Below are 27078 nucleotides of genomic sequence, written 5' to 3'. Positions count from 1 at the left end.
AGTGCAGGGCCTTGCCAAGCTTGTAGACACTTTTGATGCTCCATTTGTGCCATAGACATTTATGTGTATTCCCACTTACACTCCATCAGCTAGTTTGCTAGTTCAGAAGCAAAAAATCTGCATAAATGTGATGTTTGATGTGGGTACTGAATTTCCAAAGTGCAGAGTGTTTTATGCTGCTTGAAACAGAGGGAGGTGCGTGTGTGACCTCACAGCTGACTTCGTGTTGTAATTCTCTTCCAGGTGAGAGACCTTACAAGTGTCAAACCTGCGAACGGACTTTCACTCTGAAGCACAGCTTGGTCCGTCACCAGCGCATCCACCAGAAAGTCAAAAATGCCCGAAACCACGGGAAGGAGAGCGACAAGGAGGAGACGCAGTCGAGGTGTGGAGAAGACAGTGAGAATGAGTCCAGCCACAGCGGCGCCAACCCCATCTCCGAAAGCGAGTGCGACTCCGCGGGGGGCGTCAGTAGCCATTCGTCCCTCGTGGGGAGCCGGAACGAGCCCCTGGCCGGCGTGGTCCTGGACTCCCCCTGCGGAGAGGAGAGGAGCGGCGCCTACCTGGCCGAGCCCACCAAGAGTGCGCAGAAACAGATGGCAAAAGACCAGGAACCGCGGGGCAGCTCCGAGCACGAGAGGCCTTCAGGTTTTATCCATGACTTGCTGGAGATGCACAACGCACCGTCTCCCATGAATCACATCCTGGCCTCTGCAGACAGCGCACCTCAGCTCTTGGGGGTGGAATGACTTGCTAGGAGGTTGGACCCATCTCGGCAGGCAAACTGAAGCCAGCAGAGCAAGGTTTCTGGAGTCTGGTTTTGGAAGAGCGACCTTACAGCTACGGGGAAAGAATGGCAGACTGGACGTAGTGCCATATGCCTTTCAGTATAATAATGCAAGAGACTACAGTATATACTGATTTGAGTGCCTTACTACTTTATTAGATCTTTTGGTATTAGAGATTTTTTCAAAAATGATTTTAATATTTTAAAGAATTATTTGGAGAGGACCCTTTTTCATTTAAGCATTAATGTTACCTTTTGTATTGGTGTGCGTGAGCTTGTTCTTGTATATCTGTGATAGTAGCTGTGTTTGTTCTCAGAGCTGGAAATGGGGCAGTGGGGTGGGAGGCCCTTGGATACCATAGCCAATAACTGGAAGAAAAATGATGTGAATTTCATATGAGATAGTCAGAGGAGATGCAGAGGAGACGTTGATTTATTGGTGGTTTTTTTTTCTCAGTAGATGTTCTTGCATTTGCCACATGGTGGAGCATTAAGCCTGTTCCAGGCCTGAACAACGTGGCAGTTGAAGGTGTTCAAAGTGGTTCAAGCCAAAAGCAGGAAACACAAATGATTATCAACCTCATACTTGTTTCCACTTTTCAGCATTAGAAGTGGTCTTCTAAATCGTAGGGGTTTTTTCTGGCCGTCACGGACTGAGCGTGTATACAGAGAAGAGTTACATAGCAACGTAACCTATGGAAATTATGCACCCGCTGTTACATATGTTTGATTTGCTTCAGTATATTATTATTATTATTATTATTTTATTATTATTTTATAAATCCATCAGTTTGCTTGTCTCTGCAGTCAGCAGAAGCCAATGGGCAATATTTGCCCACGGAGATGCATAGCGCAGCTTGGATCCCGTCTCGGAGTGTTCTTGACTCATTGCTTTCACCAGCTCCTCCTCCTCCTCCTGTTGTTGCAGCTCTTCTACTGTACTTTACATGAACCCCTTCCTCCGACCGACCGGAGCGTCCCGCGGAGGCCAGCGAGGCATTGTCCCCGCAGCGGGGGCACGTCCCCATCACAGCGGGCTCCAGTGGGTGTGGGTGCCCCAGCCCCGGGTGCGAGAGAGGCACCGCGAGTGCCACTGTCACCTCGCTGCCGCCACCGCGGTGACACCCGCGTCACTCACAGAGCAAAGTGATCCCGTCTTCCAGTGGAAAGCAAGAGAGAAATGCGAGCCTTTACCCTCGTCTTGCTTCTGTCGTGTTCTAAGAGCAAGAAAATACTACTGGTAATGAAACTACAGATATACGACATGTTAAAAATAAAGAAAATAAATCTAAAACAAAACAAAACAAAAAAACAACCAAAAAAATTACAAAAAAAAAAAAAAAAAGAAAAAAAAAAAAGAAAGAAATTCTTCCTGAGATTTTGGGGTTGATGCTTGAAGACTTGAGGTGTGTGTCTAAATTTCATATCGGTAATTTAACCCCTTTAATGCTGGCAGCTGGAATTTCTCCGTATGGCTCCTGTTGCCGGCAACAGGTGATGCTCCAGCCACCAATATTGAAGGGGTTAAACGAAATGTATCCTACTGTAGCTGCGCATTTTTAGGAGTGCCCAGCATTTTTGTTGTCCTTGTCGTTGTCGTTATCGTTATTGTTGTTTGTTAATTGTCCTTCAGTCATGACCTCTGGGACAGACAGAGCCATAATAGCATTGCCGGAGCCTCACTGTGCTATTCCACCACTGCAGCCCCCAGCCCAGCCCGCACTGTGACCCTCCCTCCTTCCTACCGCAGAATCGCTTTTCCTGCTCTCACCAGACATGGAGGAAGTGGGCCTCGGACCCAGTCTATATTATATAATATATATCTATATATATCTATATATTAAAATTTCTCGGAAAAATTTCTGGAGACTGAAATCTCACTGTCCAGAATTCAAAGGAAGAGAAACGTTCTTGAGTAATATTCTTGCAAATAGAGTAAGAAAAAATGGTTGAGGTATATGTGATTTCTATTTTTTTGTGTTTTGTTTTTGGTTTGTTTTTTTTTTTAATTTTTAAATAGGGATGTTTGAACCAGTTCAGAAACAAAGCTAGCGCCAGATATAGATATAGAAATCAATCACAACCAATGATTCATTTGAAACTCTACCCAGGTGCATTCTACTTAATTAAAACCAGTTCACGCATCCCTTAAATTGTTATTACTATTATAATTATAATAATAATTATTATTATTATTTGGGGTATTTTTTGGTTTTTGTAATTTTTTGTTTATTTTGGGGTTGTTGTTTTGTTGTTTTGGGGTTTTTGGTTTTTGTTTTTGTTTTTTTTTTGCAGCTCTCCACACTAAACTGCGCAATACTGTGGGGGAGAAGCCATTACTAAACTATATGCTGCAGAACAATGTAGCAAGTAATTAATTCCCAGCAGCCTGCCGGGACATCTGCTAGCAATAATCACTATTGATTTAAAGCTTTATTTAGCCTTTATCTATATCCTAGTAGAGTATAAGGTCTTGCCACATTTTATTGACATTTTTATTAGTTGAGTTTGACTGAGAACTGTTGCTGTTGTTGGGGTTTTTTTTGTTTCCCTTCCTCCCCCAATATTAAACTGTGAAATTTATAATGTGTTTAAACTATGGGTGAATCTTAGGCTTTAGTTTGCATGTTCAGCTAATTTGTCTCTATACGATTTTCGTTTGAATCTTTTTATTTTTTTTCCTCTCTCAGGGCTTTTACAAAAAACAAAAAAAAAAAAAAACAAAAAGAAAACAAAAAGAAAACAAAAAGAAAACAAAAAAAAGATCTTCTAAAATTCTTTTGCCTGAGTTGCAATGGACTTAACATGGATATAATTCAATCACTACATTAAGCACTTGACTGTGAAAGCGCAAAAAAAAAAAAAATAAAGGAAAAGAAAAAAGAGAGAACCTTGTTTGAGGCTGTTGTGAAATAACTTTAGGGGGCTATGTGACAGTCTGATTCCATTTTCAGAATGATTCATCTTCTCTTTCTTCTCTGTGTGTCTCCTTTCTCTCTTCTCTCTCCACGAAGGAAGTTTAATCCTAGTGATTTCATCCCATGCAGGAAACAGTAATAAATGTGTAGAATTCATATTTTTCTAAAGGGAACTTAAACTGCTGCTACGAATTGTGTACAAGACTGGTTTATGCCACATGAACAGAGAATCACACATTGTTTTGGTACTTTTATTCCTCTTTTTTTTTCAGTTGTACAGTACTTCCAAATTCAAAATAAAAAGTAAAACTTGTTCTGTATCAAACCATCTAAGCAATAAAATGTTATATTTAAAAATTATAGGTTATGAAATGGGCGTGGCTCTTCTTGTGGGTTTGTGGTGACTTGTTCTCAGACTTAGCTCTGCTGGAGGATGACATGCAAGCTGTGCCAGTGGATCACTGTTTCTCTCCCTGGGGTTGATCCGAGTTTGAGCTGGAGATGACTGCAGCACTCTGAGAAAACTCGTGTTCATTTTGACCACTGTTTCCTGGTAACCAGGCCCCTTTGAACCACTGCTTGTCTTCCGCTGCAGTTCCTCAAGGCAGCAACTCAAGACAGTAGAAAAGTGTTGATTTTCCTGCATAGGCGGGGTCAGAATTCTTTTTTGTTTAATGGTAGTCCCGTGGTCACATAGGTGAGCATCCTCCCAGCATGTAGTGGTACCAGTCACTTTTAAAAAAACTAAGTATGTTTCCGCTGCCATAGTTTTCTTCTTGCATAAATACTTATGGCTGCAAACTCTTCAGGATGTATTCAAAAGCCACGTGCATGTGTCAAAAAAGGACAAATCCTTTGTTTCAGCTTGTCAGAGCTGCCTTAGCTGCATTTTATATGCCTTCCTATAAATAAAACGCATTTGACAGGACAGTGAGCCAAAGAATCATCTGAGGTGTGTATCCAGCTCTGGAGGCCAGGGAATTGCAGTGAAGCTGAAGCATCCACATCTTCCTAAGTCCTGCTGCGGTGGTGCTTTCTGGCAAAGAAGTGAACCAGGTTCAGAATGAGAGACAGACTTGGGGAATGAAATGCTGCTGCTTTCCTCCCTCAAGCCTCCTGCACCTTCCTGATGGAGGTCAAAATTCCTCAGAGCACTTTGTCTGCTGAGGACCTTGGTCCCTCACCCCCAGAGAGGGACATGTTAAAACAGAAGCAGTCAGCCAGCCAGCTCAACCCCAAACTGAGGATATCTGATGAAGTGGGGCTCTAAAGGCTCTCTGGGTGAGCTCATGGGGTGGAAACATCAGTTCTGAGGGAGGAAACCTGCAGAATATCATTTTCCCTCTCTCACCCACTGACCTGAATCGCCTCTCTTCTCGTGAGACTGATGGGAAGCTCGCGTCCAAGTGGCCCAGGGACCTGTCAGGAGGTGTAAAATCGGATGGGGTGAGTTTATGTGGCTAGGAAGTGACGGTGACTAATATCCTACGAAACAGATGACTTAGAAAGCACTTGGTTCTTGGCCATGGAAGGGTATAATGGGTGTGCCCAGCCCTTTTCTCCTTCTACCTCAATTTGACAGTGACTGTTGCCGAGTTGGGAATTCCCCTGCTCTTCCTGCCTTGGACAGGGTGACACCCTGCCGGCCAGCCGAACTTCGCATTTGCCTTTCCCTCTTCCTGCCTCCGCTGCTTCCCATACTAACAAACCGTGGCAGTGATAGCTGGAGCTGGCCTGGAACACGGTTAGCAGAGAGATGGGGAGATGGTGGTGTCTCTGTGTGCCTACACCAACCTGCTGCTTCCTCATCTCATTCCCTAAAGCTTTTTTTCCCACCTGGGCGAGGGTGAAGCTGAGCTTAATTCCTGACATGGACAGGAGGAGTGGCACAGCCCCTCTGTGAGGCACTGCTGTGGATCTCCCACTGCAGCGCATCAGGCGTGGAGGCCACATGCTTGCCCAGAGCATTAGTTTTGGGAAGACCCAAGTCCTCTGCCACCACAGGGGTGCCTTGGCAGCGAGGGGCACCAGGAAAGTGTATTTTTTTCTGAATCGTGGAGTGTGAAGCTGTGGGGATGGACAGGAGCTAGCAGGGCTGGTGAAAGCTGGCTGCCCCAAAGCAGAATGTGGAGCCTGGTTGGAGTGTCTTTTGCATTTTTGCTGCTACTGAAATGCAAACAAGTAAAGAGAAAGGAATAAAATTGCTTGGTTTTCATTATGCAGCTGTCTCAAAGTAGCCAGCATTTGTGAGATGGGAGGGCTGTACACCTGCACCCAGCTCTTCAGAAAGTGAGTGCAATGAGAAATGATTTGCTGTTGACACTAACAGTGTTTTGGCCCATCCTGTTGGAAAAAGGCTTTCTCTAACAAAATGAGTCACAATTCAACTAGCAAAGGCAGCAAGGGGCTAAAGTTTACTTGAAACCTTTCTTTCTTCATAAGTCTCCAGTTTGGGGAGTCATACATGCCATTTTCTTTCAGCATTTCTGTAATTTCATCATGATGGGATTGAAAATGTCCCTTTGGGAAACCCTGAAGTTTAGGGTTGTCTGCAAAAGGGAGATTCAAGACTCCAGCACAGAATAACCGGCAATTTCTGGACATCAGAGAGGCACCATTTTCATCACCCGTTCTGACAATGCAAAAAAGGATGGAGAAATTAATTGGATTCAATTGGAACATCTCTTTAACTGCTGGACTGTGGGAAAAAGGGGCCATGCCAGCACTTGCCAAAACCTGAGTACTGGAGTAGCCAGCACCAGGGAGGGAGGTGAATAAAACCTATACAAGGCACCAGCATCTTCGGGTGTTGTGGGTCAGCTGAGCCCTCCAGCTGAGGAGGAGCTGCATTAAAGCACTTCTCCCCCTTTCACCCCCTTCCTTTGGCAGCAATTACTGTGCAGGGGAGAGGCTGCACCACACTGCAACAGCCAAAGGAGCAGTGAGGGGGATGCTGGGATTTGGGGTCCAATCTGTTTGGAAATAAAGGAATTGACGTAGATTTTAAAAACCTCTGTGTCAGAGAGGAGCTGGATGTTCCATTGAAAATGGTCTGAGGTTGGGAAGGGGGAAGAGTGTGTATGAGGAAAGGTCTAACTGTTAGTGGGATGGCATGATGTGCACATGTATCTGCATCCTAGGTTGGGTGGTGTCAGAGCTGGGGACGTGATGGGTCACCCGGCTGTGTGTGCTCTGCAGGTTGGAAGCACATCACTGCAGTGATCCCGGGAGTCCTGGCTGCGCTCTGCAATTCCTGGGTTTGGCCACTAGTCCCACACTGGAGGTGCCCTCCTTGCTCCATGTGCACACCTGCACACGCAGGGAACAAGGCTAACAGACACCCAGGAGCGTACTGTTGTCCCTATGTGGAAACTGGTGACTGCTGGTACCTGCAGATTTGCTGGTGGATCAGAGGATTTCCCTAGTCTTGGGCAGTTAGTGCCATGCTGGATCACAGGATCAGAAAAACCAGAAACAACTCCAAATTGACAGGAGGTACAGCACAGCTGGGGCTCCTGAGCCAACAGCTCTGCTGAGGGTATGTATGGTCAGTCTGTTCCTCTGGTTTTGAAGTAAGAACATTAACAGGAATAGTGGTTTGTTCACGGAGCCCCTGCTAGAGCCTGAAATGTCTCCTGCAGCTGCAGGTCCTTCACTCAGCAAATTCAGACCTCTTGGCCTCTCTCAACTCAGGGTGTCCTTCCTTGTCCCCTCACCTGAGCATTTCGTTCTTGCAATGCAGTTTCAGGGAATGCATTTTTAGGTTATCTAAACTCTTCTCATCAGTCCTGAAAGGATGATTTACACCAATTAAGCCCAGGGTGTTTCTCCTATAGGATGAGGTGGTGTCAGACACAGATGGTGTGTGCCCTTGGCCCTATGAGAAGTTAAGGACTCACTTGTCCAGTGGTGTGCATCTATTTCTTGGGAACTATTAGAGGACTGGGGGGGAAGGGCAGGGGGAGAACAGCACGGGGTAGAGGGGCTCTGGGACAGAATTATTTGGTGATTTTAGGATTTGTCACCAGCTGCACCACTACAAAAGGTGCAGAAGCTGCAAGAGCACCACCCCTGTGGGCTGCCAGGCCTCATCAGTGGCCTCACCTGGGCAGGGAGGTCTATTTAAAGCAAGGGGAGGGGTGAAGGTTGGGCTGTGGGCAGGGAGGAAGTTGTTTGTAAGCAACATCAAGTTCTGTACTGTAAAAAGATATTTATGAGGCAGTTTTTCCAGATTTTTTTTTTTTCCCCCCAAAAAGGAGTCAGTTAGTACCTGGGAGAAAAAGGGTGGAGAGGCAGAGGGCAGGTGGCCTGCTCAAAGGCAGCAGTGAAGACACAGACTGCTGGCAGGTCACTGCACAGAATGGATGCCCAAAAGACAGAGGAACATCTACTCTGCTGTTGCTGTATGCAGGTGTCACCTCAGGTAAGTGACATGAAACCTGCACACACACGTGCCACTGTTGGGGCTGCCTGACAGATGACAAGCTTGACTGAACTCTCTGGGGGGATGTAAACCTCCAGGGTATTGCTGGGTAAGGGGCTCTGATGCCTTCATTTCAAGAGGTGCCTGAAATCCCCCTGTAGAAGTGAAACTAAATAAAGCTGAGAAGCATTATTGAGGCTTTTCAAAAATTCTAGTATTGCCTACTTTGACTTCTCAAGATGCCTCCCAGAAAACAGAAAAAAAAAAAAACACCTCACAAAAATGCAGCAGGAGTTTTTCATATATTAAACAGTAGTGAATGGGAAGACTTCTCTGGCTCACCCAACCTTACTGCGTAATGCAGTAGAAAATGTTGTAGCAATCCTCCAACTAATAGGAACTGAAAATAGCTTTCTCCTTTGCTGTACTTGTTTATTTCTCCTCTGCCAGATCTGTCTCTTGTTTGGCAGGGAAAACTGCCAGGAGTGTATGAGGAAACTCTGGACGATGGGTGTTTGGAACACGCTGTTGTGAAAGCACTTGAACTTCTCTAGAGCCTTTCAGCAGAGGGCTGTGAAGCAGTTTATGAACATCAGTTAATGGGAGGCAGTAAATAAGAGGGATCTGCTGGAGAAAAGGCTTTTCATCATGAAAGGCCTGATCTGTTTTCACAATCTCTGAGGCAGAGGTTAATGCGGTGAAGGCCAGCGCCGCTGTGGGCTGACTCTCCGTCAGTAATTTTTAGCCTGTAACCACACGTGGAGCACGGCCCTGCTGCTCGTAAAAATGTGCCAAGGTTGGGACAGAGTGTCAGCCAGAGGGGCCAGTGGCTCCATGACAGGGCCTGAGCCGAGCACTGGGGTATGAGGAAAAGCAGAAATAAATGCTCCTGTGAACATGTGCACACAGGACCATGGGCCCCTGCCCTCAGACATGGAGTTGGATTTGGGTAACAAAAGCAGTTGGTGTGTTAGCCTTTCCTCCCATCTCCTGTTATCTGATCCTGCAGAGAATGACAGCCTAGGTTTGTTGTTTTCAATGAGCAGCATCTGGCTTCCAAGGAATCTGCACCCAAAAGAAGTATCTGTACTTTATTTGGGGTGATGGCAGTGCTAGGAGATGCAGGGTGGCTTTGACTAATATTCCTCCCAAGTTTTTGCAGCTCAAGCTTTACCACATGACCTGTGCTTGGGAAGGGGAAACTGATGGGCAAAACCTGGCTGCAAACAGAGGCCGCAACTTTTGCCATTGCTGTTTAATTCTACCAAAGCACAGCCCTACTCGGTGCATGGGGCTCCCAGGCAGCAGCTGGGGAGGAGGCAGCACATGTCCTCCCATGTCCTACTGCATGCACTGCTGCTGAATGGGATCCAGCACTCCTAGATTTGCACTTTGCCAGAAACAAACGAACACTTTGCCAGGAAAGTCCCTTTTTAGTGGCAAGACATTTAACACTATTAATCTGCTGCCTTCAAGATGCCTGTATGACTGAAGCTTTACAGCCTCCAAGGTTACATGCATCAGGTCCATGATACTTCACAGCTGGGGAAAATCAAAGTATCAACCTGCCTGCATACACACAGCAGTCAGTGATGTCTGCACCACAACACAGTGAGTCTGATCTTTGATCTTGTGTCTACATCACTCTCTGTCAATAACTTGGAGGTGAAACCACAGAGACTGCCTAGCACAGCTACCCAAGACCCAGAACTCACTAGGTCTGGGGTGTAGGTGAGGGAAAGGGAGGGATCTGGAGAAGTGAACAACCCGGGCACCCCATGGTAATACATTTTGGAACAGGATGCAGAGCCACATGCTGCCTTTAATGCATTTGGTTAGTACTTTTCTGTGAACGCAACTCTTTGGCAGTTTTTAACTTGTTCTGAACCATAAAAGTCTCTTTAGCAGCTGCAAAACACCTGCTTAAAAATTAAGGTACCTAATTTGAACAATACTTAATTAAAAGTGATAGCAGCTTCCCCAGCCGTTCCTTCAGGCAGTGCTTTACTGAACTGCAGCTGAGGGATGTTTTGCACTTTGTCAGCAGATCCTTGGTGGCCTGTACTTATTCCCACTGCAGTGCATCAGTGACATCTGGCTCCAATCAGTTCTGGGGATGACAGTCCCTGGGGATTGCCAGTGAAAGGAGTAACCACAAGGAGTGCTGCAGCTCACTAAAGGAACAGTAAATGACACCCAGCGAGCTGCTTTGCACAGGAGCAGGAGTTCAGCCTCAGGAGAACCTTGAGGGAATGCCTTGCTCTGAATTGGCACAAAGAGAAACTACTGGGTGATTGTTCTGGCTGCATGACTGTGACTGATGCCTCGTACTTTACCCTTGGTGTACCCTTAGCTGGGGTGATGGTAATGGAATGGTAATGGAATGCTGCAGAACTGCCATCTGCCAGGCAACTACAATGCTGGAAAAGAGATGGTCCCTGAGCAGTGTATTTTCTAAAATATAAACTAAATCCTGCTTCTTTTTCTTTTTCTTTCCTGTGGTGCCTAACAGCAAGATGTGCTTCCTGGTTTCCAACTTGCTTTACAGAAGCAACAAGTTAGGATTAGTTGGGCAAAATGTCATTTCCAGCTGTGAGAAGTAATTCCACACTCTATGAATGAACCACTATTACAAACAACCAAGCATTAACCAAGCCTCAAATACTGGCTCTAAGGAAAATATGACACACTTCCAAATCAAGTGTTTTAGGGTGTTTGAACTTGCTTCTAAATATAACCTGTTATTTTGGTGGCAATGTTTGCCATACTATGCTCAACAGTCATCAGATGCTATTTAAATTCCAGCTCTTCCTTTCCAATGGAAACCTGCAACAGGGTATTTTAACTGCCCTCCTTGCTGTGTAGCCTCCTCCTGAAGAAAACAGGGTGATTGTTCATTCTTTCTTTCATTCTTGAAAATGAATGGTGGAAAACTAGCCAGCTTAGACTGGGATCAAGTCCACGCTGCTTGCTTCTGCAGGGCTGTGGATCCAGGCTCTGCCAAGGGAGTTCTTCAGTGTTCTGAACAGTCTGGGCTCTTTGATTCAGCTTGCATGGAAAAGCTGAATGGGAACCTGTGTCTGAATGTGGTCAAGGCACACATGGGGTTAAAGGATTCAATTTAACTTGTAAGTAAAACTGGCGGTGGGGCCAAACACCAGGTGGCAGAGTCAGTGTGTCACTAAGCTCTACCTCTGCAATTCCTTTGGCTGACCCTGTAGATGGCCACTGCCTTGGAATTTTTTTGGTAGCAAGTATCAGACACCAGCATTTACAGCTTTTCTGAGTTCAAGCTTCACATTTGTCAATCATTTTCTGAACAGCACAGAAAAGTGCAGCACTCAGACTTACTTCAGTGGCAAAGTTATAGCACAGAATGACTTAGAAAGGCAGACACGAAGCAGCTGTCACAGGCTTGGGAGATCCCTCAGCTGGAAGATCTGGGAATTGCTGGCTGTAATAATTTCCATGTAGTGAATCTAGTACTGGATTTTATCTCTGAGGTTAATGCTCTTAAATCACACAAGCTCCACCACTGCAGCCTCATCTCCATGGAAAACAGAAGGTGTAGCTCCATCCAGGCCCTTGTAGGGCAGGACTGAAATTCCTTTACTGGAGCAGACTGTGGAGTCCTCTTGAAAATCTGTTCAGACCATGGTGAGACCAAGTGTTCTGCTTGCTGTGTGAAAGAGACAGTTCTCAAGTGACAGATTCATTATGTGAATTTAAGGGAAAACTCAGTTGTGATTTCCACATAGGCTGAGGAGATTGAGAGTGATGAGGAAAGGCAGGTTAAATTTCAGCTTTGCCTCCCCTGCTAAGGGACTGGAGTGTTGTAATGCTGAAATCTTACTGTATCTTGGTAACTATAAATTTATAGCTAAGACTATTTATATGAGGGAACAGAAAAGACAGCCAGACAGATTTTTAAGACCTCGTCTTGGTCTTGGTATTTGTTCTTTCTAAGCCAGCTATTGCAATCTATCTATCTTGATCTTTTCAGTCAAAGTGAGACAGGCTTCAAATTCTGGAGTCATTTTTGTGTGTTCTGGGACCTAAAAATACATCAACACATCTGCTTTTAATTTTTTCTCTCTTTTATCCACAGATATAGTTCACAAATACAAGGGTCCCAGCATCCTTTATTTTGGCTTTTTTTTTTTGGCTTTTTTTCCCCAAGAAGTCTTACCTTCTTCTGTTTGGATGCAGAACACCTGCTGGAGCTGCTATTTTCAGAGTTACTGCATGGAATGTGAGTGTTTGCTCAGTCACACAACAGCATGCACATAAAAACTGTAAGGACTTGGCCTTGTGCTTCAGCAACCTTTAAGCATCTTAACAGATCCTTTTTACAATGCCTATGGTTTAACAAGGGGTTATTCCTCCTAGAAATGTAGGGCATTATGGCTCACTAATTTTAACCCATCAGGATTCAGGAATTTACTGAACATTTTCCCAGGGCCCTCCCTTTAAAGAATTCACCCTTAAAAGAAAACCTTAATTATTAGTGCATTGTCTGAAACATCACAGAGTACTTGCTCAGTATTACTCCCATTCCAATTACACAGATAGAAAGGCAGATTTTTAAGAATGGCATGTTTTCACACTTTACATATTTGCTACTACCGATTGCTTATCAAGGAAAAGGCCTTTTTTTGGTGCCATACTCATGCTTTATTAAAAAAAAAAAAAAAAAAAAAAAAGCTACACAATGCTAAGAAAAAAAAAATCAAATATACTTTACAAAAAACCTGCAGCTGTTTTCAAGAGATCTGATCTCACTTATAAATGCAAGTCAGCAGGTAAGAAATTAAATGATAATTTAACACTTCAGTTGCAGTACATCACCTGAACTTAATCATCCAAAACAATCAGTCATTCTTAAATTGACTGTTGATTGTAGATACATAAACAATCATCTGTATCAACTGATTAGAAAAAATCCCTGGGAAAATTTAGAGATAAATGGAAAAATGTCAGGAGAATGCTACTTAGCCCACCTATAAACTTTTGCAGACACTAAGAGATCTTTCTGGCTTTGCTCTACTCTGTATGTTAACTGCAACTCTTCTGCGTATTTTAGAAATGTTAAAGTCTAAAGCTGCTAAACTCTGGTCAGTGAGGGGATTAAATCAGTACAGTATGGATCTATGTGTACAGTTGCCAACCATCTACACTAGTGCTGTGTCTTACTATCTCCATGGAAGTGTATTGTGCAAGTCTCAACTTCAAAACACTCTTGAAACAGCCCTTATGTCACTCCTATGAGGTAGGTACTGTCCTTCCTTTGGAGAAGAAAAGAGAACAGACTCTCTACTGCTCAGTACATCAAGCACACTGAAAAACAGGACAACTTCAGCATTTGACTTCCCCGGATTCAGGGCTCTCACCTGCAACATTATGTTTAGCACCATGCATTCTAGGAATCACCAGTAAATTATACTTTTGATTACATCTTTTCCAAGCTAAGGAAGATGTTCAACATAAATGTTATGTGCAAGCAGAAGCACTGCCATCTCTAGTCTGATCCATACAGCTCCACAGCCTACAGTTTAATAATTTTGTATGTGGAGAGTGAACCTCTGTCCTTTAGTCTGACAGCTGCCACTCTTCTTTCTCTGATTGAAGGATACAGGGGAAAAAAATGAACTGCTGACAGAAAGCAGACAGAGGGCTACAGGTGACAGGGTAGCCTAAATTCATGCTTTGCTGCCTCTGCAGACGTGAACTCTAAAGCTGCTTTTTCCACCCCAAGTGTAGAATTTTTAGGTCTTCACAATTTTTTGAGTAAGTTAAGGAGGTGTGAGAAGGGAATTCACAGAAGTCCTTCACTCTAAGCCCGTAGTCACTAGCCGTCTAAAACCACATTTGCATCTTTTACTAATAAGGAAACCCTAGCCCACATCTTCTTTCACAGCTGCCACTTGGAGTTGTGCGGCAGTGTAGTTAAGCTGGCCAAGAACTGGTAAGAATGCTGGATTATACAGATGCTTGTGCTTCCGAATGGAAATGGGTGGCACAGACAGCAGAACTGCTGCTGTCTCATCTTTAAGTAGCAAAACTACACCCTACTCAGCTGGTAATAATAATAATAATATTGATATGCAGCAACATACCTGTGATACTAAGCTATCCCTGTTTAAAAACTGAGTAGAAAATTCAAGTAGCAAAAAAAAGTTTCTAACTGACAGGATAAAGCAACACCTCCAATTTAAGAAAACTGAGTGTACTAGACTGGCTTATTCAGAAATAACACTAGAGATGCCAAAGCTGAGTTACTGCTGCATGCTGGAATGTTACTGATAACTTTCAACTACAGCAAATTCATGAGAAACGAGTAATTAAAAAATGTTATGACATTCATTATGAGCAGCAGTTGTCTACTGGCCCCTGCTCTTATGAACTGCTTCTGGCTGACAGAGTCACTATGAACCATCTACAGTGGATGCCAAGTTGTGTCATCAGAACGACAGCCTTGGTACACCTGGACTTTACCACCGCTGGTTCCAGTGGAAGCTGTCTTCTCTCTTCTTTCATGCTTACAACTTAAGCATTTGGAAGTCAGCCACTGAGTGCAGAAAAGAGAACTCAGTCTTCAAATACACACTTCTTATTTGTACAAATAAAACTAGGATATTAAAATTAATATCCTCTGTTCTGATCCTTTGTCTTTTCTCCTGGCACAGCACTGCATCATCACCACCCCCTCAAAGAGTACCTTTAAATCTTGGGAAGAACTTAAGAGTATACAGTTCAAGATGACTTGTGACAAGAAGGTGAAAAAGCCCCTCTCGATGCCAGGTTAGAGACATAAATCCAAGAGAGGGAACTTCCAAGTTCAGTGCGTCAGGTGCTGCAAACACTATGGGGCTTTAGCACAGGAAGCATGTAATCCAAAGACACTCCGCTGACTCAATGCAAGCTGGAATAAAAGCCTGCAAATCTACCACAGAACCAGACTGTATCACCGAAGGCAACTAGACCTGTTCCACAAAATTTGAGTGGAGGTACCCCATACGAGGGCAGCATTCAACTGTTTCCTAAATGATCTGACTGACAATTATGCAACATTAACTGCGAAAAATATTCTGCCTGGACTAGCTGTATCTTCAGAAGTTGAACAAAGCATCTCTTCCACAGCAGTGTGAGTCAAGAAGATCTTCACAGTTCATTCTGGCAAAGTGTGTAACAAAATAGTGCCAGCACAGGTAGTTTCAGAGCCTAGAGGCTTCAAACACACTGTGGCAGGACTTGGAAGGATCACTCAGCATTTATTGGCTCAGAAGTTCAGTCCCTGCAGACCAAGTGCAGAACTAAACAGGCATTTTCACTGGCGGGGATCAGAAAAGGGAGGAAAAGAAGACAACAGAGGCCTCAAATCTATGCCTCTTCCTGAACTCAATAAGCTTTCAGATAGCATTCAGACATAGGAAGAGAGACAGTTGAGTTCAAGCCTTGTCCAAGTAAATTGATGTTCTGCATATTGGCTCTTTTTCCTGTCAGTTAATTCCTGAACACAGCAGATGTGGATCAATACCTCAGTACCTGGTAATCACGTAAGCCACATAAGCAATCTTGTTTTGATTCTTCATACTTGACTTTGACTTTGTTCTGCTTGACTACTGAACCAACATGCAGCTAGTGATGAATATGCATGTGTGTTACTGGTGAAGAAAGACAAAGTGGAAAAAACCTTGGACCAATGTACTGACCAGTGTGAAGATGTCTCAGATTTAAAAACTGTAAAGGATTAATGAAATAGTTTGCCAATAAAAAGAATTATTTGAAGCCAACTGTTTTTCAAATCCAGTTTCAAGTGTGTACAGCAAATTCTTGTAAAGCTTTGAAAAAAATAAATTGGCATTTCGATACATATGACATTCTAGTTCTTAGGAGAGAGAACCAAGAACTCACTGAAAAGTTGTTCTGGCTTATTCAACAGTTTCTTGAGTAAACATTGCAGAACTACCACTATAATCTGAATACCTAGGATGCTGGCACAATTCAATAACTAACCATTTAACAAAATGGGTATAAAAAAGAAATTTATGAAGTAATACCAATTCAGCACACAAATTCCATGCTTCACAAGTTCTGCTGCTGTGCAAGAGTCTTCCTAGCATCTATGCAGCTAAGTTCATATTTCTAGGTCACTGCATGCCCAGATCAAAACAGCAGCAAAATGTCTACCACTACAAGCAGCTATACCCAATTGTGCCTTTAGAATGAAAATGATGCAGAAGTTGAGATGATCAGTGCCTGGCCACTGAGATAGGACCACACACATGAACTGCAGTGTGCGCACCTTGTAAAGAGTAACGTCGCTCACTGAATAAGAATAATGCATTCAGCTTCTGATACAGATATGATACAATCAAGACAGATTAAAAGTCACCAGACATTCAGATTAGGGAGAGGAGGAAAATCCTTCAATGACAATGTACAGATGACAAGCCAGCATTACAGAGAACTCTAAAGGCACATTTCAGGTAACACGTTTCTGTTAAGACCAACCGCTTACACACGCAGGCACAAATCTTAATGGCTACCTCCCCCCGACCCCCAACAATTAAAAAAAAATTAAAAGAGAAGTGCATTTTCAGTAATATTAACACCATTCAGTTAATCTGTTCAGTCCAAATGTTTAGCTGTATTTTCCTTATGGTGATATGGGTTCTCTGCACTACTCCAATCCCAAAAAACCAAACAGGCAGAATTAGTAAAGGTTCAACTGTTGCACTAGTTAACATTACTCATCAGAGCCCACTGGTCTCTTCTGTGCCCTCTTGTAGGGCAACCTCCTCGGTGAAGCTTTATCTAGATGAAAAAGATAAAAAAAGAGATGGTTGCATCAATTGCAATTGTTACATGAGCATGTATTTTCTCCTCCCAAACACAAGACAAGCTGCCCTTCCAGTGCAATGCATCACCACAGAGAAGCCAGTTCAAACAATTTGTTAAGGCTTTTGAACTACCAGCACCCTAAACAGAAGGTGACAAAAACATACTTTTCCATTCTGTAACATGCAACAAGAGGGTAAGGTTTGTTCTATTTGTCAGTTACTAAAATGCAAAAAAACCCAAACCCAAAACCTGATGCCACCCCTATGCGAAACTGCAGGTTCTGCTGCTTAGAAAATTTTCATGTTCGGTAATTAAACTTTTAGAAAGTTAAATTAATTATTTCAATGACCACTGCCTTGAGTTTACATGCCTGAAGAATATAAGATTGACTCCTCTTCAGACAGCTATGTCTTGCATGTAGTATTTCCACATTCATACAACCAACAGCAGAAGAAAAGTGTATTTGTTGTGGAAAACTGCACTTTTCCAGGAAGCATCCAAATTTGACTGGATGATCTTTAAGGCCCCTTCCAAACCAAGCCACTCTATGGTTCTATGATTATTGCAGAGAAACTTCAATACTTTGCATGAAGTGCTGAAGTGATTGCTAAGTGCATCTGTGACTAATTTTCTTAAACAGAACAATCTCCAATAACCTCCCCGTTTCGAGTCTGTGCAAACACAAGGAGCAGCCATCATGCTCTTACAGGCCAAACAGTACATTATGAAACATCAATAACAAAAAAGTCAAGAATATCGGAGACCTTGAAGGTCATGTGTTTTAAAGAATTCTAGCACAGAGTTCTAATTGAAACTAACCTGGAACTGAGAAAACCACAATTAATAACAACTTAACCATTAATTTTTTCCTAAACTTCAAGTATTAAAATATGAATACCTCTTTGGCTCAAGAAAAGGATGGTGGCAGGGCCCAAACATTACCAGAATTTGAACCCTTTTAAAGTCAGCTTGCTCTTTAGCAAAAATTAGCATTTAGACCCTCAGTTCTTCTTGCTAGATTAAGTCTTTTCAAATTCCTGTGTCTGGATTTTACACTATTCTAGTGTCTCACAGATGGAAGTGTACAAGAAAGCATTTATCTTCACAAGTGAAGCACTAGTCTTTATACTTATATTGTGTAAGTACAGTTAAAAATGGTAAAGAAATTTAAAAAGTACAAAGTCATCAACTCCTGGCACAACTTCCTATCACAGCTAAGGCCTCTAGCCCTTCTGCACCAAATGAAGCTCAGAATATGCTTGCTTATTTGACCAAAACAGCAGTCTTTGCCAAGTAAGGGCAGCTCCTGCTAAGTGTTTTCAAACTCTTTGCATCTTGTGTAGGAGGCACTTCACTGAGGCTTTCTCACCTCACACCAGTGACTGCTACTGACGACAGGAGTTTATCAGCCTGATACACCAAGGTAAGTGGGGAAGGCAAGATAAAACACCTGCCTTTTAGAAAAAAAATCTAGGAACCCTGACAGAAGACAACAATACTTCAGCAGTATTCTACAGAAACCATGTGCCTACAATATAACCAGAAATATATCCACAGAATACATGAATACATAAATTTAGAAGTCTATAAAATGCATGCCATTGAGTGCATCTGTTCTGCATCTTTCCCTGCTCATGCTACATCACCAGTCACAGCATGCAGGAACTTCTATCCATGCCTAATTATTACATGGACAACACATAAAACACTTTTCCCTCTGCAGCTCACAGGAGTCTGCCTCACCTCTTCTACTCTGCACTGAAGCCATGGGAAAGCAAAAGAGAAGAAAGAGAAGTTAGAAATATCCACAATCTAAAGAAATCAGATATTAGGTTTAGTGTTGGCATTTCAAGTATCAAGTAGAACTTTTGGATTTGTAATGGACATCAATAACAGGTATTAATGTGGCTTTAGTTAAAACACACTTCTAATGCTTACTTAAGACTTTGGTCTATAGATAAACTTCCAAACAACTCACAGAAATTGTGAGATGACAGCTACTTTCTCCTATTTAAACCATCTTTGCAATCCAGGTTTTACAGAGATCTTACACTGTTGAAAAATATTCTACAGAACAAATCGCAGAAGTCACACATAGTTATTATTTTATCAACTAAGGAAGTTTGTTCTACAAGGAACAGGCTGCTAAAGTAATAATCTAATCCTTAAGCACAGTGCTTGAGACAATTCGTTATTCCCTAGAATATATATGCTCCTCTAAGAAATTGGTATTAACTACTTACTCAATTACAATTAACTGGTCGAGTTAAGTTTGTTATGGTGTAGTTGGTGAAAGGCAGACTACTTACTTATTTGATTTAAAGTTTCTTGGGGAATCCAGCTCATATCAACATCGTTCTGATTCGATGTTCCCATCTCTACTTTCTGTACCGGTCTTTTCCTCTGAAAATTCAAGAAAGAAGAAAGATTTTTCTTTTAAGTAAGACCTGGACAGCACAAGTATTAGAAATTACTAAAGATGCTATATCTAGTGAATTACAATTATTTCACAAAGGTACAAACTAAAGGCTAGTCAATGTACACAGCTGTCTTTGCCATTAGCAATTTATTCCCCTAAGCTCTGTACCTTACAACACTTATTCCACATAAAGCACCAAGATTTCATGTACGCCTGGGTAAATTCATTTTACCTTTTGCTGATGATTAGTCAAACTTCGTGATGACAAGTTTCATTTTCTCAGATTAGCACAACATTTTCACATGTGACCTGACCTTGCTAAATAATCAACATTATGGCAAAGCTTTGCTAAGAACTAAATAAAGGACTGACAGCTGTTTTCCCCTGAAGTCTGACCTGGATTAAACTAACAGGCAGAAATACAGACCACAGGGAAAAGCTACCCAGTAAGTACTCAATCAGTAGACACAGACATCCAGTGATTAGAAGGTATGCCAACTCAACCACTTCAGTGTGGAGCCAAAGGCAGACCCAAAGGGCAGGAGCTTGGGAATCACAGTATCTTCCATTAGGAACAATTTTTAAGAATGCTCTAGTTTCCCAAGTAACCTCTAAGGTTCTAAAAATAAATCTTCTACCTTTACCATCATATGCCAGAAGCAATCACTGAATTGCTTTCTTTTCACATCAGAAAGATTTTCTATTAACAAGTACACAGACAAACACACAACCTACCTTCCTAGACTCCAGTAACTGATGTAGGCCAACAATGACCAGCAGACCCAGTCCAGCGAGGAACATGTACATGAAGATCCTTTAAAGAACAGTTTAAGAAACCATTAACTAAAAATGTCAAGTTTTAAAGAGAGTTTATGAAGAGGCATAGAAATTAAGCCTAACTTCGGCCACACACCCACTTAACCTTTCCCAAGAACTTCTGCAGGGGGCAAGTGGGGAAAATACCCAAGGAATCTGAAACTTAAGTTTCAACAACTATCATGTAATTACTCTGACTTGGATTTTAGAAACTGTAATCATAAGTTTAATCGTGAACAACAGAACATTTGAAAAATGCTATATAAATTAGAAAAATGTTATAATAAATAAATATTGAAATTCAGTAACTTTAAGAACTCTTTTGCACTATCATGAAGTTTCAAGATATTGGATCACAGGCAATATTTAGTTCTATGACAGCTTTAATCACTTATAAAACCCTTAAAAGTCTTACATGCTTTTAGCATGTTATTGCAAAGCAAGTACTGCTAGGACACTATTAATTTGCAACAGAGCTTTGAAAGCCCTTGCTTATCTTGCTCTGTGTGTTCCACAATTGGAATTCTACCTACAAAACCAATTTTCTTAATCTGTGCCTCTGGATTAGTTTTAAATAATTTTATCTGAAGTGTCTGTTGATACTTAGCAAGATGTAAAACTAAGCTATAGCTAGAATTGATGTGGGGTAAAGAACTTATAGCTAAAGAATTTATTCCAAAGTAAACATCTGAACTCTCATTTATGATAAAGGAAATTACAGACATAAACTAAAGAAGACACTTAAGTGTCTGAAATACCCGTTAGAGGGCAATTATCTGTTCACAGGACATTCACACAAAATGGTTCTAGTATTAGAATTGTTTTGAGATCTCATTTTTCAGACTATCACATATTTTCATGTGACCAACTGTTCTTTAATTTATACCATTGTATTTGAGAAATACAAATTAATGCAACAGCTGTTTCTTTTGGATGATCTTTTTAAAAAGAAAGCTTGATGAAGAGGCAACTTCTGGCTGTGGTAGGACAATTCATATATTCAGCGCTGCATAAAAGTATTTCTGAAGATTAACTTTTTAAACACACAGCTTCACTTAAAAGTTTCATTCCAGTGCTACAATATTTAAAAGCATTTTAGCACAGCATATGCTTGAAACATATTCAATGTGTCTGATCTACCTAAGTCTCTGGAAATAAATCACTCCTGAAAGATACCTACTAGAGACCGGGGTTAGAGGAACTCAGTTACTCTTTGCTCTGCTCTTTGGTACTCCAAATACATCTTTTGGTTTATGTAATCTTAGATTACACTGTGGTGTTGCAGAAGAAAGCTATTCTAGTCCTGACAGCAGGACCCACAGCCTGATACCATAGACTCTCTGCATCTTTTAACTCTTAGGAAAAAGCACAGTAGCATAACAAAAGTTTAACAGCTTTGAATTGCTCTGTAGCTGTATAACTCAGGGTCCTATTCCAGGCTTAAGCCCTCTGAGCTAAAGCACATCTGTAAACTTCTCACTGACACAGTACTAGTCCTGAAGATCCCCACTAATAATAGAGACCTTAATTTTGGGAAAAGTTCGTATTTTCAGTCTGTCAAATGCTGCTACATCATAAACAAAACACAGCAGATCTAACATTCAATAAAATGACAATAGAACAACTACTTTCACTGGTACTACCAATAACCTGTTCTACCAGTGCACCAACTAAACCCGGATCTGCAGTCTCCTTACGTTTCTCCATCCAGCCCATCTTCTTTTTCAATAATTGTAACAGTTTGATTGAAGACAGCATCTTGAAAAACGTTGCCCTAGAACAAAGTTTGCAGAGAACAATTTAAATCCATTTCTTCAACACATACACAAGCATTTAACTTTTTCCATATTCTTGGAGAAATTCTAGAAAGCAGCAACTCCTGCACGAGACTTTCTTAAGGTTCTAAGTTGTGCTAGTTTCACTCAACACATAAAAGCACTCAAGTTTTCTTACCTACTACAGTTCTAAGGCACTCGAGCTTCCACTGCTGATACAACTTTACGTGCATGTAGGCAGTCACTTGTTATGCTTATATATCTACTGATTTGCTCAAATACTACAGAGTATTAATACAAATATAATGAATAAATATATTCACTTTCTGGAGAGGTACTTGACTAAGTAGCTCCTTCCTGACACCTCCAGATGAACTAGAAAGATTCAAATTAATTAGAGCACCAGGCTTACATTTGCATCTCTGTAGTTGAGATTGATAACCAGGCCGAAAGGACGACCACCCATAGGCTCAGCAGGGATGAAGGAGTACTCAAAGGTGGCTTGTCTCTGTGGTGGAACTACTGTGTTCAGAGAGAGAGCTGTGAAGTTCTGGATGTAAAACTGGTAGTCTTGAGGATACCGGAAAGAAGCATCCAGAGACTCGACAATGAAATCCTCTGTGCCCTTATTGGTGAAGCCCACCAGAAATTTTACAATGTTGTTTGCTGGAAAGTCTGAAATACACACACACACAAAAAAATAAAAATCAACCATTAGAAACCTCTTGTACCACACAGAGCCAATTCTAAACAGAGAGCATCTAGAACAGACTCTGTGGTTTTAGAGCTTCACTGTTTCAGGCAAACACTGATGTAGTCTAAGCAACAGTAAAGAGAATGGTAGATTAGCAGAGGACTCTTACCTTCACCTTTCACAAATAAGATGGTTGTATCAGCACTAGGTGAGGCTTTAGGTTCTCCTGACAAGTCTTCTTCCTCTTTTTCTTCTGTCTAAGACAAGAGACTTTTTTGAAAAATCCTATAACGAACAGTGAAGCAGAAACCATGCTTGGTTCATGAGAATCCCATGTGTCAAAGCATGCAACAGTGGCAAGTATTTGTACCAAATCCTGCTCTTGCAGGATTAGCACACAGTCTGTTCTCTCTCTAGCTTTGAGCAGCATCCCTTTCAGCATTTATCTTTCTATGTTTTACATCTGACAGTGACTAATCTGAACTACATTTAGCTCTGTGGAAGGGTTTAGAATCAAAAAGCATTAGTAAGGCTTCTGTTTGGGGGTGGAAGGAACAGAATAGAATCTAAATGTTAAGTGTTCTAAGCTATTTCTACTTAGAAAATAAGCATCTCCAAAGTAAAGACCATAAAATAAATGAGTTACTTTCACTACAGGGAGTGTTTAAGGCAGCTTTCTATTCAATTTTAATTAGTTAATTGTTATGTATGCCTGAAAATGGCTAGGCTGTTGGAACTACCTAAGTCCATGGATTCATTTGTTCAAGTTCACCTTGTGATGATTCACTTTTTAATTTGACAAATGCAAGCATTAAGGGTTTATTTTCCACAAGGGGATCATCACCATCCCCACCAAACAAAAACAAGGCTGACCCAGTACTGCACAGCTCATGGCTGTCAGCAGTATCTGAGCTAATGGCTGAACAACCTCCTGAAGCAGTGGAAATCCTACAGGATCAGTCATACACATACCATGAACTAGGGAACCAGAGCTGAGCATGTAGCATCTTGATTGCAAGACCCGTGAAAAACCCCATCTTCTATTTCAGTGACAAATAAAAAAACCTGCCTAAAATGCACCATGTTTTGTACCTGAGTCATAGACTGCTTATTAAAAGGAAATCACATCCAAAAGGTTCCTTAATAATATTCTCTCAGTACTGACATAGTATACCTTCTACAAAACGTAGAAGGTATACTACAACTTAGCAAAGGTGGTCAACCATAAGCTCATTGACTTAACAACAGCAGTAAAATCTCATAGAATCAAGTAGCACTTTCCCAAATCTGCATTTTTATTATGCCTGTCTTCTCCTACTAATATCCCAAACTTCCTTAATGTACACCAGAGATTTAAGAAAATTTTGCACCACTCTAAGCACACCGTATGTCTAGCAAGCCTAACACTCAACTGCTATAAGCAGATCACAAAACCTTGTAGAACATTTAACTTTTCTGTTTGTGATTTTTTGGATAATTTTTTGAATTTGCGTTGTCAATTTAGTTAGCTGTATTTTTTTAACAAGGGTTTCAGAATTCATTCTGAGCTTAACTAAAAACCAAGACTGTTGTCCCTCAGAAATTAGTACCAAAGAAGCTAGAATGAAGTAGTTTTATCCCCCAATGTTCTTCTCAGTTTCAGGTGCAGTTTCAGATAGAAAAGGACTCCAGAAGGCTCCTACAAGAATGTGGTTCTCTCACTGGGTGGTTTTTTTGTTTGTTTTTGTTTGGTTGGTTTTTGGGGGTTTTTTTTTTGTTTTTTTTTTTTTTTGTTTTTTTTTTTAATCTTTTGTGGCCTACAGTTTTGATAGTCAGAAATCAGGTTGTCCCCATGTGGATTTTCAACTGGTAATCCAGAAAGAAAAGATAAATCCTTCTGACACGTCTAACTGAACACAAACTTAATCAGATACATGGAAATAGCTACTTAAAAAAAGCAATGTAAGGAAACTCAATTATTTATGTTATCCAGCTTCAAGCACTTCTGATCTAATTCACACTTTTGAAATAACATTCATGTACAATTACCAAGTCTGTTGGCTCATCTTCTTCAACTTCAGCTTCATCATCTTCATCTTCAACTATAGTATCTTCCACAGCTTCCTCATCTTCTGTAGCATCTTGGGCTGCAACTAACAAACCTGAGCCTACCGAAACAAAATGCAAATACAAGAAAGTCTTTTAAATGTCTAGTTAATCAACAAAAATCTGACTTTTAACTACAATTCTCAAACTAATGTTTGAGGAACTTCCTAAAAACATGTCCAATACAGTTTTTGGAAGCCTCAGTTGCAAAAACCTCCTATTCAAATGATGTCTCAGCTGATCTTTCAGTCTTATTCTTCATTAAAAACTTTCTCACTTACTCATTAATCTGCCACTAAATTAAAACCAAAAATTTACAGCTGGATGACAAAAAGTTCAGCACTCACACAGCAATGCCTACGCTTGCGGAAGGCAACCAACTTACCTTAAAAGCTATTGTTCAATTTTTGAACACGTTAATGTGTGAAAAATAATTTAATTTTGCAATTACAAAAGTGAAAAAAAGGCATTGCTATTGCCAGGAAATTAATTTAGTAAGTACTGTTCCTCAAGACAAGCAAGTCTAACAAGTTATTAGCACACTGATAACAGAACACTTTGAAAGATACATAAAGAGTTACTAATTTTTTTTTGTACTTATTTTCATTCAAGTTTTGAAACAGAAAGAACGCCCTTTTTACCATGATCTCCTCAATATCATATATAGCCACATATCCAGCAGAACCACTACACCAGTCAGAAAAGAAACATGACCTAGAGCAAGGCTCCAAGATAAGTGCAATCTGATAGTCCACTGCCTCTTTGCTTTTGTGGAGCCAAGCTTCATACATTCAAACACTGGGCAAATAGGATTAATAAAAAAATTGGCCACGGGACAAAGTTCTGTCTGTTTGCAGTTCAGAGCACATGCAAGCAAGGCTGAGATCTAAAACACGTGCACAAAACTACAGGTTTGGGTTTTTTTAATAAACGTAACATTTTCTGAGTATGGAACAGTATAAATGAATGGATGACTGATTCACATGGGTCTGAAAAAAGACCTAGCTGCTATAAATACAAGATTTAAAAGAAATATTTGATAATTTTCATGGGAAATAGGAATCCTTGAGCAGGACAAGTGTATCCAAGGACTTAGGAACTGCCACTCAGTGCTAGAAAGAGCAAACACAGCCTCTTTTCTCAAGTGTCTTCAGAAGGCACACTCAAAAACCTTCGCTCGATCATGTGCAATACTTAACCTAAGCCTTAACTACCGTGATTTCATTGGATGTTTTCAGTTTGTAAGCGTGTAAAAAAAAAAAAAAAGTTTCTACAAAAATTCTTACAAATCAAAGCGTGGGGTTTTGATTTAAAAATGAACAGCGTACAGACAGGCTGGAGGCTCCCTCAGCCGTGTGCCCAGCACACCCTCAGACCCCTGACGGTCTTTCCGAGGGATGTCAGAGGGGCTGATGATGTGGCAGCGGGAACGGAGAGCCCTGGGAAGGGACTCGCACACGGAGCGCGCTGCAGCCCACCGCAGGAGCCGGGCGAGAAGCCTTCCCCACCCCTCCTGCCTTCCCAAACTTAGTAGTAGGGAAGCAATCTGCAGATCGTGAATCCGATAACGCCAGAGCGTAAACAGAGATTAGCGCTCCTCGGTGTCGCCAAGGACACTCGGGGGGCGGCGGCAGACGAGGTGGGAAGGCAGGGTGGCAGCCAGCGCATCTGCTAGGGAATGTGGGAGCCAGCACGGCGGGCGAGCGGGGAGAAGGACAAACCCGCCGCCACCACCTCAGGCGGGGCTCTCCGGCTCTCCCGGGCCGCTGTCACGGCCGGGCCCAGCCCGGTGGCCGCAGGGCGCTGCCCGACACCGCGGGGGCAGCGCCGGGCCGGGCCGGAGCGCGGCCCCGCGGCCGCCAGGCGCCGCCGGACGGGCCCGGGGCCCCGCAGACACCGGAGCGCCGGCCACGTGCGCGGGCGGCCGGGCGATGAATGAGCGGAGCCGCCGCCTCTCGGCAGAGCTCCCGCAGGCCCGGCGGGAGCGGCTCCCCGTCCCGCTGGCCACGGAGATCCCCGCACACACCCACCGGCCCCGCTCCCGGCAGTGACGGCCGCCCGCCCTCACCTGGGCCGCCGCGGGCGCCCCCGAGCAGCAGCGCGGCGGGGAAGACGAGCAGGGCGAGCAGCAGCAGCTGCGACAGGCGGCTCATGGCGGTGATGATGACGGCGGCGGCCGCGGCGACACGACCCCTCCCGCGCACCCGGTCCCGGCGCTGGCTGCCGCGGCGGGATGTCTAAATGGCGGCGGCGGCGGGCGCTGGGGCTGGAGCGGCAGCTGGAGCCGCCTCCTCCCGCTGCTCCATCCGGGGCCGTG

The 27078-nt window shown here is 42.6% G+C and overlaps 2 protein-coding genes across 10 annotated transcripts in view; one reads left to right on the top strand and one right to left on the bottom strand.

Moving 5' to 3' along the window:
* RREB1 (ras responsive element binding protein 1) overlaps positions 1-4065 on the top strand; it is a 121986-nt gene extending 117921 nt beyond the window's left edge. For 6 of the 7 annotated variants that reach the window (XM_066324911.1, XM_066324920.1, XM_066324944.1 and 3 more), the window contains one exon: positions 244-4065. In XM_066324911.1, the coding sequence (XP_066181008.1) occupies positions 244-749 (506 nt within the window). In that variant the 3' untranslated portion in view covers positions 750-4065. The remainder of the gene's footprint in view (positions 1-243) is intronic. The other variant, XM_066324962.1, reaches the window with a different exon arrangement.
* SSR1 (signal sequence receptor subunit 1) lies at positions 3050-27076 on the bottom strand. Of its 3 annotated transcripts, XM_066325010.1 has the most exons (10): positions 26830-27075; positions 24705-24823; positions 22846-22933; positions 22395-22657; positions 21905-21981; positions 20127-20205; positions 19282-19375; positions 16882-16945; positions 5065-5124; positions 3050-4741 (listed from the first exon to the last, which is right to left on the bottom strand). In XM_066325010.1, the coding sequence occupies exons 1-10, from the start codon at positions 26912-26914 to the stop codon at positions 4717-4719; spliced, it is 954 nt and encodes a 317-aa protein (XP_066181107.1). In that variant the 5' UTR covers positions 26915-27075; the 3' UTR covers positions 3050-4716. The 3 variants fall into 3 exon arrangements, with proteins under 3 accessions (XP_066181107.1, XP_066181126.1, XP_066181116.1); XM_066325029.1 differs by lacking the exons at positions 3050-4741; positions 5065-5124 and having other exon boundaries at positions 12818-16945; positions 26830-27070; XM_066325019.1 differs by lacking the exons at positions 3050-4741; positions 5065-5124; positions 16882-16945 and adding an exon at positions 18636-18730 and having other exon boundaries at positions 26830-27076.
* Between the last annotated feature and the right edge of the window lie 2 nt (positions 27077-27078).

Source organism: Sylvia atricapilla, chromosome 1 (assembly GCF_009819655.1).
Source record: "Sylvia atricapilla isolate bSylAtr1 chromosome 1, bSylAtr1.pri, whole genome shotgun sequence".
NCBI lineage: Eukaryota > Metazoa > Chordata > Aves > Passeriformes > Sylviidae > Sylvia > Sylvia atricapilla.
The sequence above is the reverse complement of the archived record's forward strand: the minus strand, read 5'-3'. Positions and strand labels throughout refer to the sequence as shown.